We start from the raw sequence: 16,123 nt of genomic DNA, 5'->3' as shown, positions 1-16,123 counted from the left end.
TTTTTCGAGACAGGGTTTCTCTGTGTAGCCCTGACTGTCCTGGAACTCACTTCGTAGACCAGGCTGGCCTCCAACTCAGAAATCTGCCTGCCTCTGCCTCCCAAGTGCTGGGATTAAAGGCGTGTGCCACCACACCCAGCTCGAATCTGTTTTAATGTTGGAGAAAATTAAACCCAGATTTAGGCTAAAAAAATAAAAAGATAAATAAAAAAATTAGAAAGTGGAAACTGTGTTGCTGCCCTCCTCTCCCATGAGACTTTTCTTCAGGCCACTAGATAGCAAAGTTTTAGATCCTACACACACACTGAAAGGAGGTTCTGATATAAAGAGAAAATAAGAGATAGAGAGAATTCTATTAACCCTTGAAACTTCCCACCCCTCAACTCTGAAAGGCAGAAAAGTGCAAAGTGGACATCAAGTTCAAGAGAGCTCTGTTGTCAGCCGCCTCCTACTTCATTCAGAGGAATCACTTTCCTGTCTGGACCTACATTTCTCTGTCTAGTAAATTTGAAATTTATCCTTTCTCTTTCTTTCTCAGAAAGCAGGACAGCTATTGTGGGCTTTGTGGACATGCTGCATTTCAGAAATAAGGCAGAGGGCTGCACCCAGTGCTTGGTCTGAGAGATTAGCTAAGCAAAACACAGAGTTGGCTTCCTTTCCTGCCTCTCCTATGCTCTCTGGGGATAAACTATGACTAAACCCATCTGAATTTGTCCTAGTTATCTAAAACTGACTCAGCCACATTTACTGCCTGTTTCCTCTGAAGAGAGTTTAAAGGGTTAATGAGATAATGCTGCCAAAGGCCAGTCTTTTTAATGAAAGCTGCTAATTATAAGGAAAACATATGTGGGCATGCACATGGCTAAAGCCTGACCTCGCATCTGTGTCAAAATGCTCCTGAAGCAGTTGACATCATCACTCTAGGTGAGAGCAATGTTTTTAAGAAGTAAAAATGATTAAGAGGTGAAAACTGGACTTTAGAAGGAAGAGGTGTCCAGGAGATAGCTGCTCTGTTTGTGAGAATGGGAAAATGTTCTTTTTATTGCTAAGAAGAAGTTGACAGGGTGGAAATGCAACCTCACTGAGTACAGAGGAATTTACACATAACAAGATGGCTAACGTGACATGAAATGTTTCGAAAGGAGAGTGATGTAAAGCAGCTGTCCTGCATGTTTTTAATTTTAACTTTGACTGTCTTGTGTCTAGCCTGTCGAATATTATGCAGTTTGGAGGCTGCCATCTGTAGAAGACACTTTATTGCTGATAAAGATAGAACATGCTCTCTTAGTGGGGGCCACAGTGTATGGACCTTTTTTCTATTTGGCTGAGATATTAATCTTTATCTCTGTGTTCATTTGCTTGCTTTTTTCTTTTTTTGTTTGTTCTCTTTCTTTATCTTTTTTCCTTCCTTCTCTTCCCTGTCTTCCCTCTGTCCCCTTCCTTCTTTCTCACCTCCCTTCCCCCCTCCCCTCCCTCCCTCCTTTGTTCTTTCCGTCCCCCATCTTTCCTCCTCCCTCCCTCCCTCCCTTCCTCCCTCCCTCCCTCCCTTCCTTCCTTCCTTCCTTCCTTCCTTCCTTCCTTCCTTCCTTCCTTCCTTCCTTCCTTCCTTGTTTCTCTCTCCCTCCCTTCCTCCCTCCTTTGTTCCCTCCTCATGCTTCATATACCATTTTTCACTTGATTACTTTATAATCTGGTACATAGAGACATCTCTTCTTTAATTTCTAGAGAGAAAACTGCCACCAGGTATGGCCACAACATGCACCCTCATGAAATGGGCTGAGGGAGCCCATAACACTCTGAGGAGCATGCCATGGCCCTGCCTGATAGAGAAAAGCTCTTGTCCCGAAGGCCTTAAACAATAAACTTCTTTCTTTTCTTCTCTCTCCTTCCTCTCCTCTTCCTTTTCACCCTCCCCGATTTCCAATTAATACTTAGTTTTACTAAGTACCAAGTTCTGGCTTAGGTCCCAAAACACGAATGACTAAACATACACCTTAGTTCATACTGGAATTGTCATTTTTGTTTTTGGCGGTGCAATCTTTCTATGGCTGACAGCACATAGACAACATTCTTCAAATGAGCACAGGTAACAAGAGCATTCCATGTGAGACTTTTGCCATCTTAGGCACCTTCAAGAATAACCTTCATAAATTATTTGTTAGGGTTTCTTTGGAGAATAATTTTGATTAGGAAAAAAGTGACTTCTTTCTGTTTTGAGACAGGATCTCATTCTGAAGCTGACTTCAATTTCTGTGTAGCTTAGGCTGGTCTTAGACTCATGATTCTCCTGCCTCAGCCTCCTAAATGCTAGAATTGTAGCTTATGCCATTACATCTAGTTAAAAGTTCTGATGTGGATTTCTTTCCTGCTATAGAAGCTGTCTTAGGGTTTCCAATGCTGTGACAAAATACCATGACCTAAAGAGCAAGTTGGGGAGGAATGGATTTATTTGGAGGAAACTTTTTATTTTACTTCCACATTGCTGTGCATTGCCAAAGGAAGTCAGGACAGGAACTCATACAGGGCAGGAACCTGGAGGCAGGAGCTGATGCAGAGGCCACAGAGGAGTGCTCCTTACTAGTTTGCTTCCCATGGCTTGCTCAGCCTGCTTTTTTTTTTTTTTTTATAGAATCCAGGACCACCAGCCCAGGGATGGCACAACTCATACTAGGCTGGGCCCTCTCCCATCAATCACTAATTAAGAAAATGCCTCATAGTGGTATCTTATGGGAGCATTTTCTCAATTAAGGTTTCTTTTTTGAGATGACTCTAGCTTGTGTCAAGTTGACATAAGACCAGCCAGCACAGAAGTCAACTTCTTTTGAACTCTATTTCTGTTTGATTTTCTGATTTAGATGAATAGCTGAGATTGAATCTAAGGCTAACATGCAGAGGAAACTAAAGGATCCCTTGTGCTGCTGCACTATTCAGTCTGGAGCTCACTTAGACCCACAGTGGCTATCCACCAGAGTACCCCAATGTATTGACCACAGAGCAGATGAGCTCCAGTCTTTCAATGCATGACAGAAAATAACCTCCAGTTCTTAATAACAGGCTACTCAAACCCAATTCTCAATGGCTTATTGATCTTAACTGATTTTTTTAAAATAACAGAAGTATGTTACATTACTTAAATAGAAAATATGTAGATCATATGAACAAATCCAAAAGAATAAGTTAAAATACCCATTGTTCTACAAACATGACTTCAGAATGAAGTTCTAATGAGCTTTTAAAATCATTTTCTTTCTCAGATGTCAAGCCTGAAAAAACAACTTTAAGTACAAGAAGTTTTATTTCCCATGTTATATGACTTTTAAGTTATCGCTGGTGTTTTGCTTTAATACTCTAGAAACGTGTTATCCCTTAGGCATATTTCATATTTAACTTTATATGCACATTTAAGATACGGGATGAATTCAGGTAAAGGCCAAGGGAAATCATTCCCAAAGAAATTTCAGAATTATCATTATTAGAATACAGTGACTTATTAATCAAAAGGATTAGGGTAACTACCAACAGGAAATATAATAAGGGCTAAGTATGTTAATATATTTCAGTCACAGTATTTATTTTACATTAAAATGACAAGTATTTTTATAGTGCCCCCACCACATAATTGATTTAGTGAAGTTATTTTATTTTAAAAACTTTCAAGTTATGGGGAGATAACTCAGTTGAAGAAATGCCTGTCATGGATGCATAAAGATCTGAGTTTGATCTCCTGTGTCTACGTAAAAAGCCAGGGGTGGCAGCATGTAAAACATGCAGATAAGATAGCAAATGTTATCATCCCAGATGTTGTGGAGGATGAGATGGGTGTGAATCACTGGGGCTAAATGGCCAGGTAACCTCACTGGAAGAGGAAATTCCATGATAATGAGAGACCCCATCTCAAAATTTATGGTAGGTGGTACCTGAGGAATGACATCTGGGGTTGATCTCTGAACTTCATATACATGCACTTACACATACATGTACTCACATACACACATGCACATACACAGAACACTGCTGTAGGATTTTGCATATATTCTGCCAATACATATGGAAAGGAATTTCCTTTTCTCTTCTCTTCTTAAACCTGTTTAATGGTATTAAATTCACTGTGCTGAAGTTGGAAAACAGCCGGATTCCGTTATATCTTCATGATTCACTAACCATAAAATAATAGTAATAATAATAATAAAGTAGAAACTACTTTCATTTGGATTCTAGTATTGAAAGTTTATTTCTTTATGTATGTTACTTCTTTCCATCTATCATACTCTTTCTGGAACTTGGTTTTCTTTTTGGAAAACTGTCAATAATCAATTCCTGTTCTGTCTTCTCAGAGAGATGCTCTGAGACTGACAGAACAAAGGCAGTGCCTGTACTCAGAATCATAGAACTAGTGCTGTGTTAGTGTGAAAGCAATTCATGTAAAGGGTCAATTTCATCATGTATGTAAATATCAGGGCTCAGAAGAGAAGAGGTGGGAGACAGATTAGAAGCTCCGTTATGTGAACCAGATTCTGCAGCACGCCAAGGCCTCCTATATACCTTGTGTCCTCAAATACATACTAGGTCACAGAGTAATCACAGGTCTTCAAGGAAAGGATGCTGGCTAAAGATGTGTTGTTTTAAGAAAGGTGGGCTAGTCTTGGATGATTCCAAGCTGCCTTCTATACATCAGGTTTATGTAAGATGCTATCACATTCATCAGATATTGAGTAAAGCACAGGGTTACATTTGGTACTGGTTTGGGGCATGACTTCTGTAAGTTGCCCATGTGCTGTTTTGACCTCCACAAAGCACTTGTAAAGTATTTGTGTTGTGGGAACAAAGCAAAGGAAACACCAATGAACAGAAACTCCAGGCTGAATCAATAGTCAAAGCTCCAATACTGAGTAGCTGGCAATAGCCAGAAAAAGAAAAAAAGGGGGGGGGCTAGCAACTAGAAACTGACAAAACTTTGTAAAAACAAAACAAAACAAAACAAAATCAAAACAAATCAGTACCTGCTTCCTTACTTCTGCAGAGGTAGAGATCTGTAAACCTGATTGTGAATTTTTGACAACTCTTGGGTGATTTAGAATCCCCATTTTCCTATAAATTTGACAGCTTTTCTCTGGTCTCATTTTTTTTATCCTTATTTTCATAACTACATTCATCCTATCAGGAGCCTAGCTTGTCCCCTAGAAATTCACATCATCTGGGGCTTCAGAACTGGAACCATCTTAGACCTATGTAACTGTTTGTATTCTTGTGTTAATTTATGTTAATTTATGTTACTGTCCCCCAAATTGCTCACACAAGTATCCACAGGTAAGACCCAGGGACCCTGCACTCAGTTTGTTCTGGTTGGTAAACAAAGATGCTGAAAGCTAATGTCTGGACAGGGCAGACAGAGGCAGGGCTTTTAGGATTCCCAGGCTAGGGACAGAGGGAGAAGAGAGGAAGAAGCAGATCCACCATGCCTAAGGAGAAGGTGGGGGACAGAGAGCATAGCTGCCATGTAGGAGCTGGGGAAGAACAGTTCTCAAGAGGGCTACCCGACCAGGTCCAGGGCAGCAAAGATGGAATATAGATTTTAGTAAGCAGTAACTTGGGAATATTGGAGGGAGGTGGATTAGCCACATGGAGGTTAGGAAGTAACCCAGCCACTGAACTGTTTTGGGCATATCAAAATATATAGGCTCTGTGTGTGTGTGTGTGTGTGTGTGTGTGTGTGTGTGTGTATTTCATTCGGGAACCTAGAACACTGGGTCAAGTATCGATGAACGAGCCACCACTGGGATCAATGGAATGAATTTGAGAATTTAACTGGGTACTGCTACAGACTTGTAGGATAAGGCAGAAAGGGAGACTTCTGAAGGCCTGGCCTGCTCTTTTCAGAGGATTAAGCCTGAAGACTTTAGGATCTGACTCCGCACTGCCTTGTTTGTTTATTTCTTAGAAGCAAACAGGGTCTCCTCAGGTTTCCACTGCTCCTTCACAGTGACTTGAGGCTGCAGGCTGGGAGAATTGTTGCTTTCACAGCTTCCAAGGCTATACACAAAGGTCTGAATCTCTGCAGCTGCTTTTAGCCTCTGAGACTATCAACCTTCAAAACATGCCAGGGATGTTATTACTATTGGAGACTTCTTTATGCAGATTGCTCTACAATGGTTGGCTCCCTGATTGGTACCCCTAGGTCATCCAAGAACTTTCCAACTCTGCTGGGGATATCAACTTGGGTCCCTATGCTTGTGTAACAGATACTTCACCAGCCAAGCCACCTTCTCAATTTCTTGTAAAACACTGCTACCAATGTGACACACACACACACTTACCACACACACACTCTTATACACTCAACACACATACATAACACATACATTCTCTCTCACGTGCACATATAAATATACATAACACACACACATATATATACTCTTTAATACACATATACATGTACACACATTCTCTCTCTCTCTTACACACATACACATACAGACACACCATATATATACATATATATATGACACTATATATATATATATATATATATATGTATATATATGACACTATATATATATATATATATATATATGTATATATATATATATATAAATTAAGTCAGTTTAGAAGCTTCGTCTTTAGTTCGTAGTAGTTATATATCTGTATGAAAAGTTTTTCTATCATAATCTCCTCTCTCAACACCTAGCAACATATGCAGATGGAACCTGTCTAGTCAGAACTGAAGACTATTAAACTCAGAAAGGATTTTAGTTGTTTATTGTTGTTTGTTTTGTTTTTGAGACAGAATCTCATATAGCTTAGGCTTCTCTGGAACATACTATTTAGCACAGACCTAGAACTCACAATCCTCTCACCTCAACATCCCAAATTATAGGAACTATCGGTTTATACCCATACCTGATGAGTTTTCAAGACACATTGACAGAACCAGAAATGCATTTACCTGGGCGATTATGTTGATAATTTCTAAATAACTATGACATCTTCTCACACAGGATCGAGCCAAAAAGTCTTCCACCAGCCGTGTTCCAATGTTGTAACCCCTGAGGATAAAGTAAAATATGATTTTCCTGATAGATAACAAACTAGGCCCAAATGCAACAGGTCAAACTGTCTTAGATGATGGTTTTGTGTGTGTTCTGCAGATCACAAAAGCAGAGATCAGCATATCCAGGAAATATTAATTAGTCTCTGCAAGTAGAGGAGTATAACTGGAGGGGAGACTGGCCCAAACTTGACTGTAAATTCAGCGAAGGATGCATGCCTACTGTCTAATATTTCTCACTGTTAGCTATTGTGAAACAGAGTAAGATCCTTGCTTGCAGGTGTGACCCTAGATACTCAAGCTTCGTATAGCATATCCACCATGGCAGGGGAGCTATGTTCATAAGAGGAGCTGAGTCAGGAAGAGGAAAAGGAATTAGAGAGACATATTTTGCTGCTACTAAAGGTTTCAGCTCTTAAGTTTCTTAAGTTTGTCTCCCTTTCTCTTTCCCCTGTCTCCCGTGACTCCTTCCTCCTCTCCCCCTCTTCACCTCCTCCATCTGTGCGCATGCGCATGCATGCATGTGTGTAGAGGTTGGCAAGTAACTTCAGAAAAACATTTTTTAGTCCATAGAAGCTGGAATGATAGGTCCAAGGGAAGGCGCATATTTACCTACTACTAACTCCACCCAAGCCACTACATCTAATAGTAGAGCTAAAGTAAAATTCAGAAAGCTTTCACTTGGATTTCATAACATAATGGAATAAGTGGCTAAGACAGCTCAGCAGCCTCCTTGAACAAGATACCTTGAGGCACTTAAATTTCTTAAAATCTCTTTTTTTAAAGATTTACTTATTTATTTTTTTGTATGTGAGAACATTGTTGCTCTCCTCAGATATACCAGAGGAGGGCATCAGATCCCACTACAGATGGTTGTGGGCCACCATGTGTTTGCTGGGAATTGAACTCAGGACCTCTGGAAGAGCAAATGCTATATCAGACATTAGTGTCCCAAGGTTAACCATTGATGTCAGTTCTCATGACCTCAGGCAGTTTGTCCAGCTGAAGAAGAAAAGGAGTAAGCTGTAGGTGCCTTCTGGAAGTTTGCTTCCTTGCAAATACAAATTTCAAGAAATTCAACAGAACGATGTGTACTATAACTAGAAAGATCCTCTCCAAAGAAGAGTACCAGCACATGGAAATAGAAGAAAATAAGAACTTAAAACTTCTTTCAAGCTTTCCCTTGTATTGACCATCTCTGTTCCTGGAAAAACACCCTTTTTAATGGACCCTTTTTAATACTCTTAAACACCTAAGCTCAATTTTCCCTTCACCCTGCCTGAATAAATCTTATAACCCGTACTTATTTCCCAGTCATTATTCTGCAATAGCACTTTCCAGTGTCCATAATTAAGAGTTTAAAAAAACTCTAGAGCTAGGACACTTTAGATGGAAAGGACAGTTGGCAGATGAGGAGAGAACAGGTCATCAGATTGGGTCAACAAACCCATGGTGTATAAAAAAGCTGTAAGGAAATCTGACACTTGATTACCCAATCCAAAAATATGATTATAAATTGGTTGGGGAGATGTCTCAGTCAATAAAGTGTCTGTTGTGCACACATGAAGGCTGAACCTCAGTTCACCAGCACATATGTGGTATGTTTCTATAACTCTACCACCAGAGGAATGGAAAGAACTTGCCAGCCAGCTTTGACAATCCATGAGTTCTGTGTTCAGTGAGATATCTTGTCTCAATAAATAAATAAATAAATAAATAAATAAATAAATAAATAAATAAATAAAGTGGAGAATTGGCAAGATGGCTTAGTAGGTAGAAGTGTCTGTTCACAGGTCTAATGACCTGTGTTGATCCCCAGAGCCCATAAAGTAGGAGAATTGTTTCAGTTATCTAAAGTTGCTCTTTGAGTTCTACATACATGCCAAAGCATGTGCATGAGCACACACATGCACACACCTTCCCCACCCCTACACACACACACACACACACACACACACACACACACACACACTAGACTCATAAATAAATAAATAAATAAATAATTTAAAAAACAAGTTTAAGGACTATATCACGTGTAGGTGGATTGAATTGTTTCCAGAATCCATAGTTTTTTAACAAAAATCTCAGTGCCAAGGTTGGGCTACCTCCCTATGAGTTGTTGGTTATAGAGGTCCCTGAGGTCTTAAAACAATACAAGTAATTGCTAGTGCTATTCATTTCCCATCAAAACTAAGATATCCAACTGAAGAATTGTTGCTAAAGACATTCTGCATCTTGTTAGCAAGACATGGATAAATCAAGGTAACACTGGCCTAGAAGTTTCCTCTGTACTGGCCACAATCACAATATTGGGTGTTTTGCAGGCTGCTGGGAGAATTGTCATTAGCAGTTGTACTCAGCTGTGGGTCCTGTGAGCAACAATACTGACCAGTCAAGCAAGGTGAGTAAACTCGTGATAATGGCAAATCTGTTATGTGGTAACCACTCTCTGACTAGATCTGATGACTTCTCCATGAGAAGAAATTCATTTATAAGACTGTAAACCCACTCAGAAGCCTGTGGCTGGGGAAGTTCTAGACCCTAGTAGGGAAGCTACTGTTGTTGTTTTGCTATGTGGACCTGATGAACATATCAAACTGCTTCATAAATTACCATGTTTCTATTGGTATAATAGTGCTTCTGCTGGGTTTGGTCAGAGAAGCTTTTTGTTTTTGTTTTTGTTTTTGTTGACGCAGGTATACTCTAAATACTGAAAATAAATGACTATTGAATGCACAGCCCAAAGTAAGGCCTCATCAATACTCCTTTCAAGGCTTAGTTAACATTGAGGGCAAAGAAATGGAAAGAATGTAAGAGCTGGAGCTATGGGGAGAGATAAGGAATGCCAACATCTGGGCATTCTCAGCAGCTATAACTAACCACACACCCATTTGTACAAAATTGGACCAATCAACACTTGTTATAAAGGGGAGGAGGAAGTCCAAATCTTCTGTCTTTATGCAGGTAATGGTTGATGGAGGAGGGAGAGACATCTTGTTCAGTGGTATAACCACATGTAAGGTGCTCATTCTTCTGCAAATAATCCCAATGAAACTCACAGGGTACACAGAATATATGAAAGTTAGAGGTGGGGCTAGGAGAAAAAGGGAAAGGTAGTAAAGGAGCACAAGCAAGGTAATGGGAGTAGATATATTAAAATACACTGTGAACAAGTATGAAGGAGTCATAGTGAAACTCATTATTATGTGTAATGCATACATGCTTGTAAAGCATTTGAAAACATTAAAATGAATGATAATACTGCCATAACTTGATGATCATATACTTACTTGTAGGAAATTAGAAGGTTGAATATAAGCTGGAAGAAACTTCACTAGTGAAAGAAAAAGGGAAAGGGGCTTTACTTATAAAAAGGAGAGGTTGAGGTTTTCTATTGAAAATCCTTTTTAAAATTCTCAATCAGTGAAAGTACTATACAAGCAAAGCAAAACAAAACAAAATGAGGAGAAAAGAAAACACCTTCCTTTCCACTGAATCCCTCATACATTAGTCTTCTTCTCAGGAGACTATTATTAGTTTTCTGTTTGTTTGCTTGTTTGTTGCATAGCCCCAAAAGGCCATCCCTGCTTATATAAGGAATTACATATTATAAATCACAATGTAAGTCATTGTAAGGAGTTCAAAATTAAACTGTATATTCTATCATCTTACTAAAAGAACACCTTTGTTCCACCACTTTGGCTGCTCATAAGTGACTAATAGAGAAATCTTGTCAAACATGAGGAAAGAGAAATCTACGTTTGACAGATCTAGAGGAAAATTCCTTTCTATTGTTTTAAGCTGAGTTATAAAAAAAAATCATGTTCCACTCTCAGATGTGGCTCCTAGAAGCCAAGAGGAACTGGTGAAGTGGAGCCAGCCACTAGAAACAGAAAAATGCAGTGATAACAAGCAATAAATACTCTAGAGCAACAAGAACACCACTTACATTTTATCTAAGTATTTGTTCACATCTTCATCTTTCTCATAATCCTTGCATAGCTGGGCAACCAGAGCTCCATAGGTGAGCACAAAAAGGTCTTTGTTCTGTAGAGGAAATGCGTATGGTTTTGTTACAGGCAGCTATGACAGTATATCGTGTATCATTTACTTTTAATCTGTGGGTTGAAATCATGCTCAGAGATCATTGGTTTACCTTTCCCACCCTCGCACTACTGTAACAATTTGCACTTTTGAGCTGTTGTTTGCATCTACACACATTGCTATGAGAGTGGTTGCTCTTACATGAGAATATTGTCCTACACATTTGTAACTATTGCATACTCTGATGTGTTTTCTTAATGGGGAAAAGTTTTTTTACTACAATTTCTCATACAATTATTGTTATTCTGGGATAGCTTATGCTTCCCACTACCTGTTTTCAGATGGAAATAGATAACTGATGAGGCTCGCCATGAGTCTGCGTAGCCTCTTCTGAGCCTTAGATCTGCTGATAAGGACTTCAGGATGATCCCAACCACAGTGGCAAACCAGCTGGAATTCCTTTTGCTTTTTGCTTAAAGAAAAGAGGAGCATTTTACAGGAGCCAAATATAAACATTAGTTGCTTCTTATTTTTGAAAAAATATAAAACTCAAAATTGTGATCCAATTTTTACAGTGAGTTATTAGCAAAAAGAAGTCCAGTAATGCTTCATTTAGAAGAGAAAGAAAGAGAAAGAAAGAAAGAAAGAAAGAAAGAAAGAAAGAAAGAAAGAAAGAAAGAAAGAAAGAAAAAGAAACAGGAAAGGAAAGGTGAAAAGGAAAGGGAAAGGGAAAGGGAAAGGAACAGGAAAAAGGGAAAGGAAAAGAGAAAGAGAAAGGAAAGGAATCAGAAAAGAAAATTTGATCTTCCCACTTAAAAAAAGTCTGTCTCGCTTCTACCAGGAAATAGTGCCCATGAAAGGGAAAGAAGCCTAGTGAGAACATGTCTCACACTGTCCATCCTACAGACTAAATGAAGGAACCAGAGGACACAGCAATTTGCCAGTCATCAGGAGCCAGAAGAGCTCCTACAACTCCATGTTCCAAGTCTATCACAGAGTTAATTATGGAGGTATATGTGTAGAGGGAGCAGACCACTACTGAAAATAAACCTGCTTCATATATAGTATTAGATTTTTGTAAAAGGTCAATATGGATTTCAGGCTAGGAAGGCCATCCTTCACTCTACCATAAAGTGTCTTAGATTCATAAGCAGGGGAGCAGAGGCCTGATAATGTATTAGTTTATATTCTAAAAATGGATGTGGATGGCTCTAAAATAGCAATAAAATTATTATTATTATTAAACCAAATATCTTCTCTAAAACACTATACCTTTTTATACAAATAATTTCCAAGGTTAGTCCAATTCTTCAGGGTTCCCACTGGGGGACATCTAAATGAAATGTGTGGGTTTATATCATAACAAATATGCCTCCCTATCAAGTTGAAATATTTATTATTGATAATTTTAAAAAGAATATAAATATTAGTTATTACATATGGGCCCAATTTATGTGGAAACTAGAAATAAAATGTCAAAAGTATATGTAGCATATGCATTATAAAGTAGTTTATATTACATGTTAATTTGTATTATAGTAAAATACACAATTCAGGTATAGGAAAATAATGTTAGTACTTTTCCCAGGAAATGAAGGATGTCAGCAAGAGACATGAACAAAAATAATGTTAACCTAACACTAAGGATCACTAATACCCACTTTTATTCCTGTTTTTCCAAGAACTTCACCATAGAACACACCAAATACCTATGATTTATAAATAAAGCTTCTGCCTAGCATAGAAGAAGCCACAGAAAAAAACAATATTACTATGTACCAGTGCTGTAGTATAGAAATAAACAAATGGGAATTGGGGGGAGGGGAAGGGAGAATAGGAAGGGGAGGGGAGAGGGAGAGAAGGGGAGAAGGCAGGGAGAGGAAGGAGGAGGAGGAAGGAAATGGGGAGGGAGAGGGATGAAGAGGAAGAATGCATTTGTTTTCATTCTCTATAGAAGATTTGTACAGAGGAGAGAGTAGGAATTGTGCCTCTTCTATCTCTCATAGCCCCGAGTCCCAGGTACTCTCTCTCCCATGGGATAGACTAATACACCTTAAAACATGTTTATTTCCTAAGTTTTAAGTACATGTCCAAAAAAGGTCCAATTTTCATCCTGAATCATGACCAGAGATTATATTTTCAACTGCATATCTAGCATATCTTTGTAGGTCTTACAACCATACTACACATCCCAAGAAATACTAACATGAATTTCTTTATGGTTTTTAAAACAATAAAATCAATCGCTTTCAATGTATAACTAGAACTCCAGTAATTACTTTCAGTGGTTTTGGACACACTAGTATAAAAAGGTTTTAACTGTTATGTGTCCACATGTGTGTAATGATTTAGGCACAGTATAAATTATGTACTATATATTTTTGTCATTTGATAGATAACAGACAAATTGTTCAAGAGCCCAGGATGCCAGGTGGAATATTTGCAGGTATTTCTGACTATGACACACACCAGGTTGTCAGTGCAGCCTTGGGAGCACAGGGATAAAATCGCCTAATAACACTAAATTCTCACAAATCCCTTAAATGATTAATAAAGCATTAAACAGAACTCTAAGTTTTCCTACCTATAATATTTGAATTACTGATGCTAGGATGAAAGGTTTAAAAAACCAAACCAAACCAAACCAAAAAGTATTGCTTCAATTTAAATGTGCCAAGAAAGAAAGAAAGAAAGAAAGAAAGAAAGAAAGAAAGAAAGAAAGAAAGAAAAGAAAGAAAAGAAAGAAAAGAAAGAAAAGAAAGAAAAGAAAGAAAAGAAAGAAAAGAAAGAAAAGAAAGAAAAGAAAGAAAAGAAAAAAAGAAAGAAAAAAGTCTTAGGAATAAGTGAATTCAGAAGATATAAAAAGGACAATGGCTCACATCAAATACAAACACATTTAGTACTAGGCAGTGTATTTTTAATGACAGTCTTTTGATTCCTAGTGTTTTGACAATCTTTTCCTGTTCAATTTATACATAATTGACTTTACATTTTATTTGCTTCTTGATATAACATGAAATATAGAGAACTGATTAATTGTCTCATATTTTATCTTAGAGGCAAAAGGATTATTTGATACCTTTATTCAAGTCATCCAAAGCAAAGGATACCCTAAAAAATCTGTATAAAAACTGATTACTCTGCTACACTATTAAGAGATGCTTATAAATATTTCCAGAAGGGTCATTCACTAAACATCATCTTTGCTTGCTGAAACCTTCTACTCCTAGCATCACTTCCTCCAAACACACAAAACATCCTTCAAGAAAACATTTGCTGAGAGAGAGAAGCAAGGCTCTTTGACAGAGAGGTCTTACTATTTTGTGATATTCTGGCCTTTTGTGCGCAGGGCGAGACATCTCTCCTGGTAAATGAAGAGATCTTCAGTTCTTTTCTTCTGTCTGTGACTTAGATAAGCATCAGTAGTCCTCTCCCATCTTTGTCTTAGCAAACTCTTCCTTGCTTTGATGCAGGAGTGCTCTCTACTGCCTTTGCTCTTTGCTGAATGGGAGAGAGAGAAAAAGAAAATGTGAACAATGTTTTATGCCTCTGTAACCTGCTGCTGATCCAGGAACAGCCTCACTTGTAATCCAGGCCCATAAAAGCTCACAGTGTGTGTGAAGTCAGACCCAAAAAGCACCAAGACACTAAAAATTCTCTAGCCCCAGGGAGTTGATGAGTGGTGTTTTGTTCTGGTGCCAAGGCATTGTTTTAAAATCAGGAGCAGAAACCTTTACAATCCAAGACAGATCTAAATGTTAGCATTATTCACTTCTGTATTGATTGTTCTATGAATCAGAGAGACAGGATCAGCAATCTTTAGGCACTAAATCCTGAGTTTAAATCTGATCAACAACTGAGTTTCACATTGTCCCTAGAACAATGCCTGCCCCTATCTTGCGGGTTTCCAACATTCAAATATATTTAGAATCTTGTTTTTAAAAGGTAAATTTTCATAACAGCCATCAGCAATTTTAACGAGTCACAAAGCATATATTTTCTTACAGAGCTGTTGCTCAAAATGGGTTCTCTGCAGTTTAATAATGTATAATGATTCTGGCAAAGAGAGTAAACCCTTAGCTTTCTCTTGATAGTTTCTAAGCTATTGGATGCTCTCTTTATTTATGCAAAAGTACAAATATTTAAAGTTTAAATAAGAAATCTCATCATGACAACTGCAGGGTGTGGGATTTCAAAGCTGTTCCAGAAATAGACACGGAAGATTCTGTTGAAAAGGCAGTCTTCTGTTGCTTACATCTTGAGACAATTAGTCCTATTGGTTCTAGAACACTTCCTATAAAGCCAAGACTGGAAAGCCCTTTGAAGAAGAGTGTGGCAAGGTTGAAAGAGCCTGTGATGGTTGACAAGGCTCCAATTCAGTTGCAGCTCCCCTGATTGCTGGCTGTGTGGCCATGGGCAAGCCACTTTATTGCTCCGTGGTTCAGTTTCCACATCTGTGAAATGGCAGTAGTAATACCTACCTCACAGAATAATTTGACTATCAAAGAGATGATATATACTATAAAACTCATTATAATGCACTACATAAAAACTAATTACTGCAGGCGGTTTTTACAGGTGGATATATGGGATCAAATTTTATACTATGTGAAGTATTTCCATCCTTGTTTTTATGTTCTATGAAACCATGGTTTCAGGGAAATCAGTTTTAATGGGTCTGGAAATTTGACAGCATTTTTAGAGGTAGACTAATAACATATTTACAACCTTACAGCTTATAGTATGATTTTCACTATCTATGTTATTTTAATTCAACTACAGTCATTGAGGTAATCAGTGTGGTAGTCACTTCCATTTTACAGGATAGGTATATAGAATAAAAAGACTAAAAAAGCTATTCAAGCTCATCTAGATAGTAGGAAATAGAACTACATTTGCAGATTCCAAATCACCACCTTTTATCTATTGTATACATTCTAATGTAGTTGATAAAAAATTTTAGAAGTAGATTCTAAACACGTAAGAATATGTAATTGATAGCATGTTGCCAATCTTGGGGGACAATTTGGAATT

General features: G+C 38.1%; 1 protein-coding gene across 1 annotated transcript in view; it reads right to left on the bottom strand.

Moving 5' to 3' along the window:
• Positions 1–14,448, bottom strand: part of Trappc3l (trafficking protein particle complex 3 like) — a 53,356-nt gene extending 38,908 nt beyond the window's left edge. Inside the window, exons 1-3 of the mRNA XM_021205609.2 lie at positions 14,407–14,448; positions 10,995–11,092; positions 6,944–7,043 (exon numbers count right to left, since the gene is read on the bottom strand). Coding sequence (XP_021061268.1) covers positions 6,944–7,043; positions 10,995–11,092; positions 14,407–14,448 — 240 coding nt within the window. The remainder of the gene's footprint in view (positions 1–6,943; positions 7,044–10,994; positions 11,093–14,406) is intronic.
• Positions 14,449–16,123: the final 1,675 nt, after the last annotated feature.

Source organism: Mus pahari, chromosome 9 (assembly GCF_900095145.1).
Source record: "Mus pahari chromosome 9, PAHARI_EIJ_v1.1, whole genome shotgun sequence".
In the NCBI taxonomy this organism is placed as follows: Eukaryota; Metazoa; Chordata; class Mammalia; order Rodentia; family Muridae; genus Mus; species Mus pahari.
Note: the sequence above shows the minus strand (reverse complement) of the source record. Positions and strands in the feature narration are given on the sequence as shown.